The sequence below is a fragment of the Ammospiza nelsoni genome, chromosome 14, assembly GCF_027579445.1.
Source record: "Ammospiza nelsoni isolate bAmmNel1 chromosome 14, bAmmNel1.pri, whole genome shotgun sequence".
NCBI classification, from domain to species: Eukaryota; Metazoa; Chordata; class Aves; order Passeriformes; family Passerellidae; genus Ammospiza; species Ammospiza nelsoni.
This window is the reverse complement of record NC_080646.1, coordinates 1,397,501-1,418,974: the sequence shown is the minus strand read 5'-3', so window position 1 is coordinate 1,418,974 and position 21,474 is coordinate 1,397,501. Positions and strand designations below refer to the sequence as shown.

At 44.2% G+C, this 21,474-nt stretch overlaps 1 protein-coding gene across 1 annotated transcript in view; it reads left to right on the top strand.

The window, feature by feature from the left end:
* The window catches only part of MAP2K5 (mitogen-activated protein kinase kinase 5), a 120,423-nt gene that overhangs the window by 75,375 nt on the left and 23,574 nt on the right, over positions 1 to 21,474 (top strand). The window contains exons 18-19 of the mRNA XM_059482469.1: positions 12,266 to 12,292; positions 12,608 to 12,640. Coding sequence (XP_059338452.1) covers positions 12,266 to 12,292; positions 12,608 to 12,640 — 60 coding nt within the window. The remainder of the gene's footprint in view (positions 1 to 12,265; positions 12,293 to 12,607; positions 12,641 to 21,474) is intronic.

The window sequence follows — 21,474 nt, the reverse complement described above, 5'->3', positions numbered from 1 at the left end:
TTGCTTGAAATTCTCATCTCGAGATGGATGTTAGAATTCACAGGAACAAACTGTTCAGCAGTTCCTCCAATTATTCTTTCCGGGGAGAGGGGGGAAAGAAGTGAAGTGTCCAGGGACAAAAATGAATTATTTGAATGTGGTTTTTTATGTTTTCATATGTTTTATGAAGACTGTTCTCTGCATCTTGGTCTCTACAGCTCGCAGTGCCTGGAGGCATGTCTGATTTAAAGGTGGTGTTGGTCTGTGCTCTTTAAGCATCTATTAACTTGCTATTATTATGCAAATAACTGTTGTAATACACATACTAATTTATGCATGGTTAGATTATGCAGATGCCTCACAAACATGGTTATTGAATAATAGGCTGGGACTCATTCCCTCTCCCATTTTTAGAAGCTGTTTTAAGCAAATTCTCCTGACACTTTTACAGACTTGGGAAGGTTTTGCCTGGGTGAAAATATTCTGATTTTTCACTTTTTTTTTTTGTTTCCTCTGCAAAATGTTCACTGGCGCCGTTAAGAGAATAGACTTGGAATATTTTATCTGGATTTTAAATGTGTTTTTGGAGGGGAGGATTGGAAAAGAAACTTGTGTTGAAGAGGCCCCCATGCGCGGGGAGCTCTCTGAGGGTCTCCATGGCGGTGTTTAAGTGTTTTATAACCCAAAATCCAAAGTGGTGAGGGGACAATTCAAAATAAACCTGATGGACGTGTCAGAGCCCGGGGAAGGAGGTTGGAACGGGCACATTCCATGTGGTTCCAGGCAAAAGTGTCTCCCTGAACTGGGAGCAAACCATGATTGCCAAGTTTAAAGATGCTTTTTGCTGTTCTAATTAAAAAGCAGATCGGGTTTGTGAAAGAATATTTGGCAAGGCAGTAGTCCATGAAATTGTATATATTTTTTAATGCAAAACAGTCGAGGAGGTGAAACTTTTAAAATGTGGCTATTAAGCTTTTCAAGCAACTGCTTTTCAGAAGGGATTTTATGTGAATTTATGTATTTTAGGCATGTGGTGGGCAGGAGAACCCTTGGAAACCTTCTTTGGTTAGGGGGATAATTAATAGGGGGTTTTTAATCTCATTATTTTCCTAGTAAGGGCCTGATTCTGCTCATTCCTTGAGTAATTCCTCCTCACTTCAGTGGGATCATTCAGGGAATGAAGTTAATCAGTGTCTGGTTCCAGAGTTGTCCCTAAAAACCTCCAAGTTGCTTCCCTGTGAGAATGGAGAGTGTGGCCACTGAGAACACCTGAAATTTCCTGCAAATGGATGTTTGTCTCCAGCTGCAGCTGCAAAAAATGTCTTTTTTTTTCCTTTTTTCTTTATTTTGACGACACAGACAAATGGTGTGTGTAAATTCAGTTTAAATGAAGAAGATTTATAGGGGGAAATCACTGCAGTGTGGAAATTCAGGCCATCCTGCAATCTGCCAGTAAAACTAAAGGATGATTATTTCATTTTCTGGCCTTCAGTAGAATATTTTCATGGCAGGACCTCCTACATCTTTATTTTATAACTGTTTATTTTGCTGATTTATTAATAATTATTTAATCTTTACAAGTCTTATCTTGAAAGCACTTAGAGCAACTGCTGTGTCAGTAAAGTTCCTTACAGGTGTGTTTAGAGTTAATATATAATTATTAACTCTAATTATATTTTTTTTGTCTCAATATACAGAATATAATCTTCATAATCTCAATATTGTCTCAATATACAGAATATAATCTTCATAATCAGCCTCTAACAGCAAAAGGGAGCAATCTGAGTGGGGAAATAACAAATAATGATGCTCAGAACTGACTTTTCTGCTCTAAAAACTTTGCACAGGGAACTCTTAAGCCCTAAAATGGAGTAAATATCTGAATTTTTGCTGCGTTTCATTGTTTTGGTGTTGGCTTTCCTGTCGTGGTCATGGAATGTGCTTTTGTAAAATGTAAAAGTCCCTTTGGAAATGGGAGGGAATGATGTTTATAGGATTTTCTTTGGGTACAAAATGAAGTTTTTAAGGGCAAATTCATTCTGGATTAATTAATTAATTAATTAACTCAATAAGAATGGTGCATGTGCTCACAAATACTCTTGAATCAAGTTATTTTCTATATAAACATTAAAAAAAAAAAAAGGAAACCCCTTTTCCAAGGGTGCTGGTCCATTACCCATCCAGCTTTTTAGGGACAGCACACAAGGAAAATAAGTTTTAAATTTTCCTTTTAAAGTTTCACCTTAATTTACATTATTTTGAAACTGGAAGGAAAAGCAGATACCCCAAAAAGCCACAGCACCTTGAATATTTAATTAAATTTGATGTTGGAACCCCAAAGATCTGAACAAAAATTCCACGAATAAAACCACAGTGGGGGCAATGGCTTGTTTAATAATAATGCAATTTAGGAGAAATGAAAGGAATTGCCCACTAAATATCCTCAGCTTGTAGTGAAACTTTGTAGAAAGCAGGGTGTGAAAAGGAGGGCTCATCCAATGGGGAATATTCCAAAGAGCAGACAGCACTCAGCCTGCCGAGGATTCAGCAGCTGCAGGACCACCACCACTGATTAAGAGACTTTTACATTTAGAAAAATACAGTCCCAGCCTTCTCTTAATAAATTAGATTAAAACGACCTGGATTTTTTTATTTTTTTGAAAGGAAGAAAAGCACCGAAAATATTCCCATCCCTCATTCCACCCCCTCCCATCCCGTGCTCCCCCTTCCCGCCCTGCTGCTCCCCCCCAAATCTGAGCAAATACTGCCCCTGGTATTGTAAAGCTTTGAATGTTTTCACACCCCATTAATTTATTACTTCTCTTGCCTCATCTTTAAAATTTTTTTTTCCCCTCTTTTTTTATTTTTTTTTTCCTCCTTTCCTTTTTTTTCTTTCCCTTTTTTTTTTTCGTTAAATTCCGGCTCCCCGCTGCTACAGCGATTTTCATCTTGTTGTTAATTTTCCCTGCTCCATATGGAGCTCCAGACATTTCACCTGGAGGCTGTACTAGATTTTGCTGTAGCGATCGCACTTCCGGAGGCCAAAACTGTCATTTAAGGTTCCCGGTGCATCTGTCTACGCCAGGCTTTTTTTTCTTTTCTTTTCTTTTTTTTTTTTTCCTTTTTTTTCCTTTTTTTTTTTTTTTCCTGGCACCGGGAGAGTGTGAATAACAAATTGGATGCACCTGAGATTCGGATGATTAGTGTGTTTTGTGGAGCTGGGGCGACTTGTAAGCAGATCGCTGTAGGGATGGGGAGGGCTAAAGAGGCACCCCAGGTGAATCCCCCTTTTCCATGCGGGGGGAAAAAAAAAAAAATAATAATAAAATAAAAAATTAAAAAAAAAAAATGGAGCATCCCAGCACCAAATATTTCATCCTGCCTTGTCATTGATTAGAAAAGAGCCTTTAATTTCATTTCACCCCATGTTGTGATTAATTTGCATTCTTTGTCAGAAGTTAATGGAGTTTTTTATGGTTTGCTCTGAAATCCTTGAAGACATCGGAGTTGATCTGATGTTTATACAACCGCCAGCGGAATTTTTGCTGTTTGATTGATGGAGAGCTTGATGTTATTCCAAACGGCTTTTTAAGCTGTTTTTAAGAATTATTTGAATAAAATGCGAGCAAGATATTGTTATAACGGCGGAGATTATCTGTTAAAAATCTGTTTCAAATAAAGAACATGATAAGTAGGAAAAAGGAGATCAAAAAGACAGGAGGAGTGATGGACGCGGGAGATGATATTTGTTAAAACAGATCAGCCAGGGATTCAAATAACTTATTTCAAAATGCAGTGGGAGCAAGAGACCTTAATTTAAGGCTCTTTTTATATACAGAGTTTATTTTTGCAGCAGGAGAAATAACAGGAATAAATTAGGGAAGAATTTAGTCATAGTTGAATTTTCCCCTTGATTTTTTTTTTTCCCCTCTCAGCTTTTCCCCTTCCTTTTCCCAGCACTGTGAGCACAAACTGGGAGAGACAAGGCTGTCAGAGGCGGTAGTCCAACAAAATGATGACATGTCCCTGCTCTCAAGGAGGAGGCATCCTTAAATCCCACAGCAAAGGAAGCAGGAGTGGATAATGGGGAATTTTACAGCCCAGGAAAGCGCTCGCTGTGGACCTGCCGTGGCTTTGCTTCCTGAGAAAACATAACAGGGAGGAAAAAAAAACCAAAACCACAAACCAGTGGAAGCAAGCAGCTTTGTGCTGCTCCTGGTAGGGAAAGGTTTGTGCTTTTCCCAGATCCCGTGGTTGGAAAAGCCTGGCAGGGACAATGCAGAACATTGGGATGCTCAGCTGGGTCCTGCTGCTCCGGGGCTGGGGACAATGAGCGTCCCCAGCCCTGGGACACGGCTCCTTCCTCCTGCAGGACACCTTGCCCTTTTTAAATTATCATCGTCCTTATTATCGCTGTTCCTCGTTTATTTCTGGCCCCAGAGCTGAGGGGTTTCACAGGATTTCATGTTTCCCCCTTTGGTCTCTCTCCCCTCCTCGGCCAGCTCTGCCCTCGCCGCGGTCTCTGCTGTGAGATTTAATTCCAGCTCGGAAGCTCCCGTGCAGCTTTGCCGTGGAAAGCGTGGATTTATTTGCTGTATCTTAGTTTGCTAAATAATAGCCTGCCTTGAAATGAAGTTGCTGCTTTCTGATCCCTGCATTAGCACGGTCCAAGGTTCTTTTTGTTCTCTGCAATCCATACTATTGACCAAATTCGGCCTGGCTTCATTTAAATGGAAGCAGCTTGTCAAGGGAAAAAATATTTCGTTAAAGTTGGGATGCGAAATAACCATTTTAGTGTTGTTTTTTTCCATTGGCAGAGGCATCCTTTAAGCATTCATTTCTTTGGGGAGGATAAATTGAGGGTTGTTTACAGCATGTTTCCTGGTAAGAAAGAAATGTTTTGTCTTCCAGATCTATCATTACATCGAACCATTTAAAAGACATTAAACACTGTTCAAATGCTAATGCCAAAATAGTGAATGAAATTGTTGGGTAATATCTTAAATATGATAGATTTCTGCAAATATTTTTGCTTTTATAATATATTCCAGAAATCACTGGCAATATTTGAAGCCGTCTGCTATTGTTTTAAACTCCTCCTAATTTCTTAGCATAGGTTTCACATTGATCATTCCTGATAATTTACTTCAGATACTTTTTGCTTTATTTTTTTTTTCTCCATAGCCAGAAATTAGTTTGAACTTGAATTTGATTTGCCTATTAGAAACTTGCTGTGAAATTTAAATTTAGTTTATTTTTCCAGAGGTGCTTTCATGTTTGGAAAATGGAGAGATTTTAGAAAAAATTTTAAAAAGATCTTTTAGGAATCTGAAATATAAGGAGAAAAATTTTATTTATTTATCTTAATCTTCCTGATATTTTTAAATGTAAATTTAATGTTTAAATTATATAGTCAAGTGCAAAAATGGAGGTAACCAGTAAAATTTTATGATAAGTTTTAATATAATGGTTTTATAGGAAGTTTTTATTATGATCTGAGTATATTTTAACAGTGGAATATTGGTGTGAGATATTGAAATGCTGATGTGTATTTTTAAATGCTAATCCTAAGAATTCCAGGCAGTCTGAGGGAGCAGATTTGTTCCAGGATTTCTTCTGTCTTGTGTGGAACAAGGTGGGCTTTAAGGTCCCTTCCCACCCAAACCATTCCAGCTTTCCAAGAAATGCTGAAATTCCTGCAGAGGTGTTTTTGCAGATCTAGAAGGATCTCCTGCATGCGTTGGTGGAATGGGAGATGTCCCTGGAGGGCTTGGAAGGAAACTCCTCTCCCAAATCCCATTCCTGCTGTGATGCCCATGAAGGAATTGCCTGAATGGGACCTTGAGCCTGGGATTGGAGTTTCCCTGAGGCAGGAAGGCTGCAGGGGGATTTGTGTGCTTGGGGTGGCCCTTGGAGAGCCATCAGGAAATACTGGATTTACTGGAATTTTATCATCATTGGAGACTGGTCTGGGTTGGAAGGGACCTTTCATTCCATCCCCTGCCATGGGCAGGGACATCTTCACTGTCCCAGGGTGCTCCAGCCTGGCCTAGGACACCTCAGAGATCCAGGGGCAGCCCCAGCAGCACTCAGCAAGGCCCTGCTGGCCTGGATGAGGAGCAGGTCCCTCCCAGGAGATGACCAGGGACAACCCCAGTGCTCCTTTGCCCGTTCCCTGGGCAGGGCTGCAGCTGTGGGAGCTCAGCGTGGAGCTGTTCTTCTCAATCCTCAGCAATTGCTGCTCCTCAGGGCTGGGGAGGCACTCGTGGGGAAGGGCACAGCAATCCCAGGGTCTGGGCTGTGCCAGAGGCTCAGCAATGTGTTCCCACAGGAGTGGGGTCATGTCTCCTCCTCTGCTGGGTGGTGGTTGCTCAGCACAGTGAGGAGCCCCAGCCCCAGATGAGGAGTGAATGATGTTGAGGTCTAGGTGGGTGTTTCCCTCATCTCCAGAGCTTCCATTCTTCTGCCAATCCCGTGGAAATTTGGGGTTCATTCCTGAGAGTGCAACACAACCCTCCATGGGCAGTCCAGTGACACAGGAGAGGATGGTGGTGCCTCATTGTGAGTAGAAAACTCCCCTGAGGAACCCCAATTTTTATTGCTCTGGATTTACTCCCCTTCAGCTGTCCCTGGAATTGTGACATCTGCAGTGATTACAGCTGATTTTGCTGCTCCAGTTTTTTTAGATGGCTCAAAAAGTGAGAGACTTCAGCAATCACCATTTTTACCTGTTCATTTCCAAGCCAGAGGGGACCTGCAGGGGTGTCCTCAGGAGCAGGGACAATCCTGGTGGAAATTCATCTGCTGCTCTTCACCCCTGCTGCTGCAGCTGGGGGCTCTCAGATGGTTCCTCTGCTTTGTTCCTGGAGAGGTTTTCATGCTGCAGGATTTGAGGGTAGTTGTGAGTGGAATGAGCATGGATGGGGTGGTGGTTGTGGTGTCCTTGCTCTGTTTGCAGGTTCTTTGGGTCTCCCTGGGTTTCTGACTGGTGGGGTTCTCCTCTGAACATTCCCACAGCTCCCTTTGGGGGTGCCCAGGCTGAGGCCCAGGGAAGCAGGAGGGATCACCTGGGGTGGTTCAGCCTGTCCTTCCTGGACATCCCACCACGGCGTTTGTGGATTTTGGGGGTTTGGACTTTGTTGGATCCCTCAGAGAATTCAGTGATTTTCTCCTCGCTCAGTTGTGCTCATTTTCCCTCTCCCATGGTGTCCAAGAAGTTCTCCTGCTGTTCCTCTCTGTTGCCATTTGTGTGGCACAAAAAGCAAGATCTGTGTGGAACAAATCCCAGTTCTTTGCCTGGTGTCTGTTGGACCATTCTTTGTTCTCCTCACTCACTTTTTGTGGTGCTGGGAACAAGGCCTGCAGCCACATTTGGGATGATGGTTGACTCTGTCATCTTGGGGACCTTTTCCAACTTAAATTATCCCAAAATTTTCAACAGCAATTTGCTAAATTTGGGGTTTTTTCCTTATCCCTACTCGTGCTGACCAAGGGATTTGTTGTCAGGGTGTTCTGGTCCTACTCTGGTGTAGAAATTATTGCTGGGAGGAGTTGTTGTCACCACAATCCCTCCAACAGTGTGGAGCTTTCCATGCCCACTTTGTTGAATTGTGTTTCTAAACTCTGGTAAAGAGATTTCTCTGAGAAGTGGCTGCAGTTCAATGGTGGATGAAATAATCTCTTTATATAAATTTGTTTGGAGACCTCGGGGAAAAGCAGCGTAATATAATTGTAAGAATATATTTAATATTAAGGTTGTTGTGAATTGTCTTTTTTATTGTGAAATAATTTTCTTCTTTTTTTTTTAAATGTTTTGTGACAGTGATTGAAATTTGCCATTTGCAAAATCCCCGGATGGGGAAGGGTGTTTAGAATATCAGGAACAAATTAGGGAGGTCATTCTCACTGGTTTGGTGCTTTGACTTCTTGCAGAAGTAGCAGCAATTGCAATTTTGCAAGAAATTGTAAAATATATCTGAAGATCATCCCTTAATTCCACAGGAATTGTGGAATGGTGGTGAAGCCCCTGTGGAAACCAGAATATTTAGATATTCCTTTACCTTTTATATCAGGGCAGAGATAAAGCTTTTGTCAGTAGGACACAATGTTACTTTTTGCTCCTTTGCTCATTTGTGCAGTTGAAAAATAACTTCTGTCTGCTTTTAAAATCCACAGGAAAATAAATGTTGTCGCGTGAAGCCTCCCTTAAAAATCATAACTGTATGATTTGTTGGTAGATGGGTTTTTCTATTAAAAAAGCCACTAAAAGGAGCTTGAAAAGCAGTATATATGTAAAGAGAAAATTTGCTAACTGCTATGGGAAGATCTAACCCTGGGTCACCTGCAAATCTCTCAAACAAGAGCTCCAGGGCAAGTCCTAATTCCAGGGAGTAAAAGCGAAAATTAAAGCTGTAGCTGGCGCCTCCTCCAAGGTACCCGGGGTGGATTCATTTGAGTTTCCTTGATTGTGCTGGTGCCTGCAATGGGAGAGGTCTTCTCAGCCACCTCCCGGCCCAGGATCTCCATGGAGACAGAAAAATAACCTGATGGTCTGTCACAAGTTGCCTTTCTTAACCAGAGGCATTCATTAAATAGGAGATGAAGCAGGAGACAAACTTTGGCATTTTTAACCAACCTTGGGGGGGAAAAAGAAGTGCTTTTTGGAGATTGTGCTTTCTGGAGTGGATTATCTGGGTTCCACTGGTGTTCCGTGGCCTGAGGAGTACTCTGGTAATGGGACAGATTTATTGATCATTTCCCTGTTTCTGCAAATCATGAACTGTCACATGCAGTAGGTAAGTCCACTGAAAATACAAAGCAGGTTCAAAAATACCAAATAGTGAAGCTATTTCTGCAAGTTCAGACTGTTTCAGTGGCTTTTGGAAAGGTTGGAGAAGCTTCTGGGCAGGAGGTGCTGGTGATGGGCAGGGCTCAGAGATGCTGAGGGGGAGTCTTGGTGCTGAGAGGCTAAAAGTGACTTTTCTGAGGGGGAATGATCGTGGAATCTTGGAATGCTTTAGTTGGGAAAGGGTCTTAAAGTTCAGCTGGTTCCTCCCCTGCCATGGCAGGGACACCTTCCACCATCCCTGGGTGCTCCAGCCCTGTCCAACCTCACCTGGAACATTCCAGGGGTGCAGGGGCAGCCGCAGCTGCTCTGGGAATTCCAGCCCAGCCAGAAATTCCCCATTCCCACTATCCCATCCATCCCTGCCCTCTGGCACTGGGAGCCATTCCCTGTGTCCTGTCCCCCCATCCCTTGTCCCCAGTCCCTCTCCAGCTCTCCTGGAGCCTCTTCAGGCCCTGCAAGGGCTCTGAGGATTCCTGGATCCTTCCCTTCTCCAGGGGAACATTCCCAGCTCTCCCAGCCTGGCTCCAGTGGAGCTCCACCCTTGGAGCACCTCCATGTCCTCCTCTGGAATTGCTGCAGCAGCTCCATGACCTTCTGGAGCTGGGTGATCCCTGAGTTGGACACTGGATGTTCTCACAAGGACACCAAATTGTTTCTTGATGCTCTCAAAACATGTCCCGCTTTTTTTTCTGCCTTGCTTTCACTCTGGGTTTTTTGCATCACTGCTACCATTTCCCTATTTAAAATTCTTCGTAGAGAACATGAAAACACAACAATCTCCTCAATCCCCAGGTTTTTAGGGCATCATAAGGGTTAGGAACACCCCGAATTTTCCAGCTTTTGAGCTGCAGCCGCTGCGCTGGGATCCCTCAAGGTGAACCTGCCTCCAAAACCCCTCATCTCCCAGTAATGCACAAAATCCTGGCACTTAGGCAAGAAAACAAAAATGGGACATTTTCTGAGGAGCCCTTTCAAAGCAGCTGTTAGTGCTCAGGAAAGCTGCTGCTCCCCTTTTCCCTGAACTGTGGGCAAGAGGAGAAGCCCCGGCCGTAAAGTTGTCGGCGCTCGGCTTTGGTTTATGGTGGCTGAAGCTGCCCCGTAATGGGAGCTGGGAAAAAGGTAAACAACATGGTTTGAGCAGTGCTTGAAGCTGCCCTGTGATGGGAGCTGGGAAAAAGGTAAACAACGTGGTTTGAGCAGTGAAAAATCTGCCTAATATAAACACAGCAAAGTTCAGCCCCGCTCCCGAGTTGAAAAATACGGCTGCAGCTCTGCGGAGGGAAGGGAGGAGCAGAGCGTGGCCTCGCCAGCCATTTATCCAAGGCAGGGAGAAGAGGTAATCCATCTAGCCGGGGAGTCTCGGTGGCATTGCAGAGAGGAGAGCACAGGAGCTTTATTTAATTGAGAAAATGAATCAATTACAATGATGTTGCATCATCAGATGCGAGGGAAGCGGCGGCGATGTCGTTACAGCGGGTAACAGTGTTAAAAAGTAATTGAGTGTCTTAAGCGTTTTGAATCAATTCCAGGTAGTGGCCCAGCCACCTCAATGCAAAATTTATGAAGATGATCTCCAAATAATTTGTTGCCATCAGAATTGTGTAATAAAGGCTGGTAACGACGTGTGTGGGAGCGGGGCCGCGGCTGGGCCGGGCTCTGCCGGTGTCACGGGGAGAATTCCCTAACACTTGGATTTGTGTTGCTTGATTTTTCATTAGGAGGGCCGAGTGCTTTTATTAGAAATGATATTTTAAATCTTGCTCTGAAATTGGATGTAATCATCCCCGTGTTGGGGCCGCTCCGTGTGACCCCACCTCGATTCCTTTCCGTGACAAGAGCTATTTTTCCAGGAAGGAAATGTGACTGATGATCTGTTTGGCTAAAACCTGTTCCTGTGCTCTAATGTAAAGAAGCTCCAAATCATCCCTATTGAATAAGCTCAGTCTATTTTGTCATACAACATCTGGAAGTGAAGTAGGGGGGGAAAAAAAAGGGTTTTATAGCCACGGAATATTTCGCTTATTAGCAAAACCAGCAGATTTATTCTGTTGAATTGTAATAGATGGAGATTGACGATTGAAAAATATAATGGGCTGCTTCTGCCTATTATTGCATTTTCTCCTTGGAAAAAACAGAATTATACTCAGGAACTTTGTTTGTGTGCTGCTGATACAGTAATAAGAGACTTGAGGTGTGTAACAGCAGCTATTTCCTTGGTGCTGGTCTTCACCCTCCTCTCTATCCCATTTACTGCTGGAAAAGTGTTCCTGGGGGATCCTGAAAGGGGAAAGAGCTCCCAAAGCTGCTGGGAGCCCAAACAATCATCATCCTGGCAGCAGGGAGGGAGAGGATGGAGTGGAAGGGGCAAAGCAAAGGAACGGGGTTAGAAAAGAACATTTTCACTGAGGATCCTGTTTGCATCAGGATTGCGTTGGGTCGCCAACAACTTTGTGTGTGTTGGGGAAAAACAGGTGATTGATTACCCCTGCCATGAGAAATGGGGTGTGTTAGGAGAGCAGCACCCCAAAATTCAGCGTTTTACACAAAGTGCCTGCTCTGTGCTTTGGGTGCATTGGGAAGTGCTGGGGGAGCAGCACCCCAAAATTCAGCGTTTTACACAAAGTGCCTGCTCTGTGCTTTGTGTTTCGTTCTTTGTGTGCGGATCCTGCCTTTGTTTCTTCTTTTCCATCTAGGGGAATGTGGGTCGGGAGATTTTGCAGCTCTTGCAGCAGTGGGAGGGTCTGTTACTGCAAACTCTCCCCCAGGTTGTCCAGAAATTCAGAAGGGCTTGGAGATTAATCTTCCTTTTCAACTTAAAACAACACAAAGTTCACAAAACTTCCCCATCTCAGATGGTGGTGCTCTGCTCAGAGTCCAGGGAAAACTGGATAAAAAACTTGGGGAAAAGTGGAGTGTTAGAGGCTTTCCTGAGCAGCAGTAGATACTTCAACCACATAATTAAAGTTTTCTTCACAAAAAAGGGATTGTGAGCAGAGCCTGGCAGTAATCCAAAATTCTAATTTCTGACTATGATTTAATTTCAATTTTAAATAAATCGGTTTTTAATTTAAAAAGAGTGAGCTTCATAACATTAGCAATGATTGCAACATTAAGCCCAGTGTTCACAATCTAGCAATATAAAACATTATTTATATCTGAATCGTAAACAGCCTTTTGAAATGGATTATGGTTTTTCTTCCTATTCTAATACAACCTGGAGGGTACTAAAAAGTGTTGTGTGAAATTAACATTCTGCTGACTTTCGCCTATAAATGAGAAGCGAGCTATTAACATTTGTGTATTTTCATTATGTAAATTGTGTTAACACATGCCCACAAATTGCCACCAGCGATGCAATAATTTTCTCTCAGTGATCATAATGTGTCCAAGTGAGTCATTTTGATTATGACATGCTAATTACATATTGTCTTTTTTCAGATTCAGAAAAACCAGGGATCTTTAATGGTAAGCTTTATGAGTTCAGAAAAAAATTCACTTTTCTTTTTCCTGATGGCTGCTCCCTCTGCATGCTTGAATGCCTTGTTTTAAACTTAGCAAATTGCATTTTGAAGAAAATGCAAACCTTTAACTGCCTGTATTAGATTAGGTACCATTAGAAATAATAGAACATCCTGAGCATCAATGTTTTGATAAGAGTTTGCTGCCGTTGATTAATCTTGCTATATTTTATTGCATTAATGATTTTTTCTTTCCACTCCACTGTAAAGATATTGCATATAGTCTAATACTTTTTTTCCCCCTCTCTCCTTGCCATTGCAGCCTCTCCAGTTATTGCAGTGCATTGTTGATGAGGTGAGTCGTCGTCTTATGTGCTTTCACTCCTAAAGTCATTCCTAATGGAGTGGAAAGCTTATATTTTGTTTCCTAATGAAGCACAATGCCCAACATCCTCCCCAGCACAAGTTGCAGCTCGGAGCTCTCACACATGAACTGGCCTGGTCCTGCTCTCTGCTGGTTTTCTGCTCTAAATATTGAGTTTATCCAAGATTTGGGTGTCTCACGAGGCAGGGCTCGGAGCTGCCGGGGTCCTGGAGCCTCAGCCAGGGCTGGGAGCTGTTCCTCTGGTGAGCTGGGACAGGGACAACCAAATCTTCCGTGTGGACATGTTAAAGGAGGTTTTGATGGGCAAAAAGGGCATTTTATCAAGCAGGGAAAATGAGGCGTAAGCAGGAAAGCTCCTGAATGCCATCCAAACATTTTTATTCAACCAGAAGGCCACAGTAAAATACTGGGATGCAGGTGTGAGCAGGAGACTGGATTTCAGTGGCAAAACATCACATTTCTGGAGTGGAACACTCCTTGCATCTCCCACATCCCTCCCCAGCTGAGCTGTAGCTGGAGCCCAACTCTGAACAATGGGGAGATAGCTGAGGGCAGACCTCTGTCCTCTAAACACCTGAAAAATATTCCAGAATCCTTGAAAAAGTGGGCTTGTTTCCTCCCTGAGAAAAGCAGCTCAAAGCCGAACGACTGAAATCTCTTTAATAACTGTATCACCACTTGGGTCCTTTATAAAAGGCTGCAAATGGTGTGCTGTCAGAAAACAGGAGTTGGCTTCATTTTTAAAGTTTGTAAGGTGGTGCTGCTGGTTAGGGAGTTCCACCAGGAGAACAGGAGACACCACTCTCTGAAGAGCTGCCTCAGCCTCTAGCAGGAGGTCATGTCCAGCTCCTCAGGGTGAGTTCTGGGTGCTGATGTGTCCAAAACCTGTGTGAATCCATCCAGCTGCTTCCAGCCTGTCCCTGTAACTTCTGTTGGGCTTGGGGTGAGCCAAGTCCTCCTTCCTGTTGTCTCCACCTGCCTGGGCTCACCTCAGTGAGGGCTTCTGTCCTTCTGGTGGGAATGACTTGGTGGCTGAGCTGAACTCCTTCCTGAAGCGCCGTTTGGTGCAGTTACATTAAAATGAGCAAAGATCCTCTGTGTCAAGAGAAGTTTTCCCAGTCTGTCTTTGCCCTGGCTCTTGGTGGAGATCTGGTTCTTTGGGTGCTTTTTAGGGAATTCTGTTTCTTTAACCTCTTCCATCCATCATTATTCCTCTTACACACACCTTTGGTTGAGGTGTGGATATTGCAGAGCACCAGAGGTGCCATTGCCACCAGCAAAAGGCCCTCTCCATCCTCAAGGAGCTCAGTTTAAGGCAATCATGTGCTCTGCTGCTGCACAAATCCCTTTTAAATGAGTGCTGCTGCCTGAACCTGAGCTCACTGTTCTAAAGCACAGCCCTGAGGAGCTCAGGTTGGGGGGGATTATTGGATTTGATGATCTTAGAGATCTTTTCCAACCTAAAGGATTCTGTGACCTTCTGGCAGCTTTCACATCTCCTCAGGATCACAACTGCTCCAGTCTTCTCACAAAAACTTCAGCCAGGGAACTTTGGGCAGGCTGTGAACATCTGAATACCTTCACCAGTATTTTGGCATTTTTTAGATTATTTTTATGTTCCACAGCAAGTGAAGTCATCATTCAGCATTAATGCTCCTGGTGACAGAGAACAGCTCAGCTGAAAGTTCTTTAAGCTCCACTCGCTTTGGTTTGAACAGACTTGGTGTCAGAATGGGAATTTTCAGAATTAGAAATCCTGATTTTGTAAGACTGGTTATTCTGGGTCAGATTTTCCCCTTGGCACTAAGGAGGTCTTAAAATTCCCTCAGTCTTTCCCTTGGAGTCAGCTAAAACTTCAGAGCCTGATCCAGGAGAACCTAGAGATGTTTTACAGTGATGAAATGGAGACCTTGATTCTTTCTGGTTTTGTTTCTGGGTTATTGTATTGGTAGTGGTGGGATTTGGTAGAACTTCCACCAAAACTCAGCAGGAATCCAAGTTAATATTAATTCATAGGATTAATTAGTTCAGCTGCCCAGAGCAGCTGTGGCTGCCCCATCCCTGGAAGTGTCCAAGGCCAGGCTGGATGGAGCTTGGGGCACCCTGGGATAGTGGACACTGTGGAATAAAAATTCCTTGGGGATTTTTAGGTTTTTGCAGTAGTGGGATTTTTGGAGCTGGTTTTAAACTCTTAGTGAAATACGTGAAACACAGTGGGTCGCTTTGGCAGTTTGAGAAGTGTATTTGTTGGTTTTCTAGGACTTCAGTTGACTCACAGAAAGGATGAATAAGCCATTTGAGAAGCAGGAGAATTGAACCAAACCAGCCAGGCACGGTGGCTCCTCTGAAATCACAGCAAACCGTGCCTGATGGCTTGTGTTGAGAAATGATCTTCTGGGGCTGCTAATGGCATCGGGGCTGGGATTATTTTTTAATGGCAGAATTAGTGAGGAGCATTGTGTGGATGGGATCAATGTGCCTGCCAGAACCTTTATTTTTTACCATGTGGTGCCTCAGAGTGAGCTCTGATCCAGCTCCAAATGAGCCACGCTCGTTTGAGCACCAATCCTAATTGGAGCAGCATCTCCCACCATGACAGGATCCCTGCTCCTGGCCCAGAGGTGGGATGGACTGGCTGTTCTTGGAGTTCCTCCTGCCACAGCCAGCAGTAAAGGCAGGCTGCTGGTGTTTGGCATGCTGGATATCCCAGCACTGGGCTGAGTTTGTCTCCAGCTCCAGGAAATGTGACATGGATGATTCCCATTGGGAAGGACACTCCTTGCTGGCTCTGTGAGCCTTTCCAGAGCCTCCACATGAGGGATGGAGAGGGGCTGGAAGCAGGAGCCTGCCTGGGAAGGTGTCCTGGATGTGGCCCTGTTGTTCATGGTGGCACAGCCAAAAATCCTGCCATGGAAGGGGGATTGTGCTTCCAGAGCAATAGCTGCAGTTTCAAACCATTCCTGAAAGTTTTTTGTTGTCGGAATCTGTTCCAGATACACAAAAAGAGCAGAACTGGGAATTAGAAATGCAAACCCCAGAGGCCCAGGAGCAGCTGAGGGAGCCTGGAGAGAAGGAGGCTCAGGGGGGCCCTTGTGGCTCTGCACAAGTCCCTGACAGGAGGGGACAGGGACAGGAGGAGAGGGAACGGCCTCAGGCTAGGCCAGAGAAGGTTTTGTTTGGATATCGGGAAAATTTTCTTTGTGGAAAAGGTTGTGAAGCATTAGAGCAGGCTGCCCAGGGCAGTGGTGGAGTCACCATCCCTGGAAATGTTCAAAAAAGTGTGGATGTGACACCTGAGGACGAGGTTCAGTGCTGAGCATGGGGATGCTGGGTTGGCAGCTGGACTCAGTAACCCTGAAGGTCTTTTCCAACTTTGACAATTCCATGATTCTGGTTGCAGATTGGGTACAAAGATCCCAAAAGCCCAAACCCAGGAGCTTTGTGGTTTTCAGCATTTCAGCTTCCCATCCTTTGGATCCCAAGGCTTTAGAGGCGTCTGCTCTGCATGTGGAGAAGGTTAGACCAGCAGAAAGCTGGAAAACATCCTGTAGGGTGCTTTAAATACTCCTTAAGCTCTGCAGGGCTGTTTTGTTTCACCTTTATGTAGCTGGAGTGTCCGTTATAGGAAGGCAATTCCTGCCAGCCCCTAGAGCACTTTGGGCTCCAGCTCTGTAGTTAAACATCAGCTCTGCTTTCCAACCTTTTCTTCTTCCTCACCTGAGAGAAATTAATTTTGGTTTCAAAGGTGCCGTGGTTTGTCTCACTGTAATTGTGATTTAAGTGTTGCTTTTGCTTTATTTGTTTTTAATTGTATTGGATGAGGGAGGATAAGAACTGGATTTTGGCAGTTTTAAGTGATTTTGTTATTCCAATTCCATCAGAAGCTCGGGGAGGGGAGACTTCCAAGAGCAAATCCTGGTTTGTACACACAGGAGGCAGCATTGCAAAACCTGCCTGGTTGAACAAGCCAGGCAGAAATGAGGAGAAAAATTAATTAGTTGTCCTCATGAATCCTTAGCCTGATAGCTTCATGAGTAAGCAGAGAGAAGATTTCCATGAGTTTCTTGAGCATTTGTGTGAAGTGCCCCCACAGAGATACTTGGTCTCACAAGACTGCAGTTTAATCTAGCTCAAGGACTTTCCAAACTCCACAAATCAAAGACCTCTTTTTTTTTTCCTTTTTTTTTTTTGTCTCTTTTTAAATCCTTACTCCAGAAACATTTAAGAGCTGGTGGGGTGTTAACGCTGAGCTGTGAAGCATTTCAGTGTCAATATGTTTTCAGATTTTCCTGTGGAAAAAAAGGAACTTGCACTTAATCCATGTTTTCTGTATAGTTGTTCCTATTATCTTTTTTTAAATGGGGTTACATATACCCCTTACTTATTGGAATAGCCTTAAAAATTCCCAAGATGTTCAGCTCTATCAAATAACTTGAGGAGGGTTCCTGAATTCCTTCACCTTAATGAATCCATGCTGCATTTGCTCTTGCTGTAAATGCAGTAAAAAACTCGACAAGGCTCAGAATTAAACAAGATTTAATTTCTTTTCTGTGGGAATTTCTCTTTAGATTCTCAGGTATTGATTTAAATGTAGGAAACCTGGAAATTCCTGGTGTTTTGGAGATTTCCATAGGTTATACGCATGTGTGTGTTTACCCAAAGCTACAATAATTTGTTTTGTGGATAAGCTGGTTTAAGGAATAGTTTTATGGAGACAGAAAGTGTGACCTTACCAGTGTCTGAGATTCAGAGACTTCTACAGGAACAAGGTAAAACCACAGGTAGGAATTGCTGAATAATTACCTTTAGACCAACCTGAGCAAGAACCTTCCCAGGAGAACAAGCTCATTTAATGGTTCCTAAAACTCAATCTTGTGGATGTCAATGGTCATGCTTGATTATTTGCAGCGGTGTTTTATGAAAAAGCAATAAAAATGCGTCGGGAGGGTGCAGGGGAGGAGAGGGAACAACAAATGGGTTGAGTTTTTTGCCAGGTCCCCTCGGTGTGGCTCTGTGTGTGTCTGGCTGCCCAAACCTGCCGTGCTCTGCTGCCTGATGGGCGACAGGAGAGGGAGGAATTCTTGGCTTGTTGGAGAGAAAAAGCAATTACACTTGTGGTGGAAGGAAGGATTAACCTGTTTGTGCAGGCCCTGCAGAGGCACAGAGCCTGGCTGATGCATTTTTGGGACTACCTAAAAACAGAGGCCAGGCAAAAGGAAGGGAATAAAAATCAGTGATGGTTATTGAAGGGCCTTCAGGTACATTTAGGACATTCCTGCCCCCAACAATGGACCACAGATTTTCATACTTTTATAAGTTTGGTCCATTTGCATATTGGGGCTAATCTCTCAATTACAGCTTTGGGTAATGAAGGAATTTACCCCAAGTTTGCTCCCCCCAACTCACTTTTGTTTCCATCTCTGGGGTCTGAGGCAGTGAGATGTCCTTCATTGCCAGGCCTGGAGAGGAATTGTTGTGTCTGCCCAAAATAGGACAGCAGCAGCTCACACTGTACCTGGAGTTTAGAGTTACATACTAAAGAATTCCAGGATTATAAATACATGAAAAATATAAAAGCTAAAATCCTAAAATTTTTAAATATAAAAAGCTAAAATTCTTAAAAAATATATATTTATAAACTAAAAATCTAAGCCATCATGGCAAGGGGAGAAAGTGCTAAGTGCCATGTCCCACACTCTGGATTATTCCTGCTCCCAATCACTTTTTTCCTCCCTTTTTCTGGGCTCTGAAAAAATATCCCCCAGTAGCTACAACCCAACAACCCCAATATCCAGTGGGTTATTTAACCAGGAGCATTCCACGTTCCCAAGAGGGGAATTCTGCTGTTCCCAGGAATTGGGGAGCAGCCGGCTGGAAGAGGAGCTGGTCCTCAGGAGGGCTGAGGTGTTGAGGGAGGAAGAGGAGCTCGGGAGGGCTGAGGTTTGGAGGGAGGAAGAGGAGCTCATCCTCAGGAGGGCTGAGGTTTTGAGGGAGGAAGAGGAGCTCATCCTCAGGAGGGCTGAGGTGTTGAGGGAGGAAGAGGAGTTCCGGAGGGCTGAGGTTTTGAGGGAGGAAGAGGAGCTTGGGAGGGCTGAGGTGTTGAGGGAGGAAGAGGAGCTCGGGAGGGCTGAGGTGTTGAGGGAGGAAGAGGAGCTCGGGAGGGCTGAGGTGTTGAGGGAGGAAGAGGAGCTCGGGAGGGCTGAGGTGTTGAGGGAGGAAGAGGAGCTCGGGAGGGCTGAGGTGTTGAGGGAGGAAGAGGAGCTCGGGAGGGCTGAGGTGTTGAGGGAGGAAGAGGAGCTCGGGAGGGCTGAGGTGTTGAGGGAGGAAGAGGAGCTCGGGAGGGCTGAGGTGTTGAGGGAGGAAGAGGAGCTCGGGAGGGCTGAGGTTTTGAGCTAGGCTGTGTTTTGGGGATGAAACACTGGCCTTTGAGCCTGGCCTCTGCCCAGCTCCCGCTCTGCGGATAAACGAGTTTCCTGTGCGCACACAGCTTCACACCGAGGCGCCCCCGCGGATCATTTGTCACTTTGGGCACCTGCTACTGAGAGAGGAGCAGGAGGTGCGGAGATGTAATCATCCTTCACCTTCCTGCCCGGGGTGGAACCATCCAGGAATTCTTTCAAGTCCGGGCCTCGGAGCCACCTCCAGCCGCCGCTGCTGCTGCCAACTTGTTACTTGTCAGAAATCCCCTGCATTAGTGTTGGCCTTTTGAAGTAGATTGGCTGGAAAGGCAGAAATGGATTTTTTTTTGTTGTTGTTTTATATAGAGATATTGTTTTAGGAATGCTGTGGAAGAAAGTTGTAAGTGTAAATCAAAAGTCGGGCTTTGATTTTGGTTTTTTATATAGAGAGTGGGGTTTTTTTAGGGTTATTGTGGAAGAAAGTTGGTCTGGAAGGAGTAAATCTAATTTGGAAAATGGATTTTATTTATGTATGTATAGATAGATATACTTTTTTTTTTTGTAGAAGAAAGTTGTAAGTGTAAATCGAAAGTCGGGCTTTGATTTCTTTTTTTTTAATATGGAGAGTGGGGTTTTTAGGAATGTTGTGGAAGGAAGTTGGTTTGGAGGGAGTAAATCTAAATTGGGAAATGGATTTTATTTATGTATGTATAGATATATAATTTTTTTGTGGAAGAAAGTTGTGCTTGTAGGAGTAAATCTGGGTTTGTACAATATTGCCATTCACTGCTCTTGTTGTAGCTAAATATCATTCACTTAAGAGTTGAGCTTGGTGATCCTTATGGTTCCCTCCAAATCAGAATTTTCTGGGAGCCACAGTGCATTTATTACCTGTAATTGCACCTGGCAGTATTTCTGGTGCATCTAAAACTTAGTTTTCTAGAAAAAAAAAAAATTAAAAATCACTATTTGGCCACAAAACAAAATGCAGCTACTATAGAAAAGTAAATACATTTTTTGAAAGCTTTAGTAGGAGAGAAGCCTAAAAATTCTTTAATGCTAGAGATTTTGGGGGCTGAGGTGACAGGGCAGGACGGCTTTGCAGAGGCCAGGCATTATTCCTGCAGTGCTGCCGTTTCAGCATCCAAGGAGGAACCAGGAGCCCAGAGGAGCTGCTCAATGCAGGCAGGGAGCCCTGGGTTTGCTGTGCTGGGCTCTGCTAACTTCCCTCCTGTGGCCCTGCAGCCACAGCACCATGGCAGCTCCTTCTGCACACACAGAGCTGAGGGGAAGGATTGAGCAGGAGCATTTAACCCTTCCCAGAGCAGCAGGAACGAAACCTGCTTGGATTTGGGCAGCCCCTGCTGCAGCAGGACGTGCTGGTGGAGTTGTCCGTGGTTCCATCCGTGGGGCTGGCCCCAAGGGAGGAGGAATGTGGGTTTATCCCAAGTTTTCCATCACCACCCTGATGGCATTGCTCCAGCTTTTCTCCTGTTCCCTGGCTCGCTGTGCACAGCTGGTTTGGAGAAGTCAGAGGCTGCTCTTGTCTTCTCCTGCAGCAGATCCCAGTGGTGGAAATGGCCCTTGGATGCTTAGTGAAAGCTGTGAATCCTGGTTTTCCACTGAGAGAGGTGGTGGCATTTCTGCTGCAGAGGGTTGTGATAAATCTCAGCCATTTAAATATGTTCTTAGAAATATTTCACTATCCAGGAATTGTGTGGTGGGTAACACCCCTGAAGGTGTGGAAAGCCTGAGGGTTTTTGGTGTTTGTTGCCAGTCAGAAATTACTCCCAAATGTCATTGACATGAGAGTGTTTCCAAAACAAAATAAGCAGCTCCAAACTGTATCTGTTGAATTTTCTTCTTGAAGTTATCCATGCAAACCTGCAAGCTGGACAAGAAAAGGAGGAAGGTGCCTTATCCATGTTTATTTGTGGATTTGCTGGACATTATTTATTTCCTGACCTCAGTAGCATCTGTGCCACTGCTCTGCTTAGGGAGAGCAAACAGAGCAGGAGAAGTTCCAGATAATCAGTTGGAGGAGTAAGTGAGGATAATGCTGGGATCTGTAATTCAAGCTCATATTGCAAAGGTTCCAAAGGATTGGCTTCTGCACGTGCTCTTGGGTGGTTCTTTCTTCCTTTGTTCAGATCTGTGAGGGAAAAAAGGAAGATCCAGGTCCTGATGTTGTTATTGCTGCCTTCAGAAGAGAGGGATTCGGGAGGGATTGTTCAGTGCTCTCATTCTCAGGTCTTCATTTAGATAATGTGGCTTCCCCTGACTCCAGGGAAGTCAATAAGGTTTATACCAGAGCCCTGGCACTCTATAAATTAAATATTAGGAGCAGTGTTTGAAGTTTAAACCCTCCCTCCTCCTCCAGCTCGGATTTTCTGCCGCTTTGCTTTT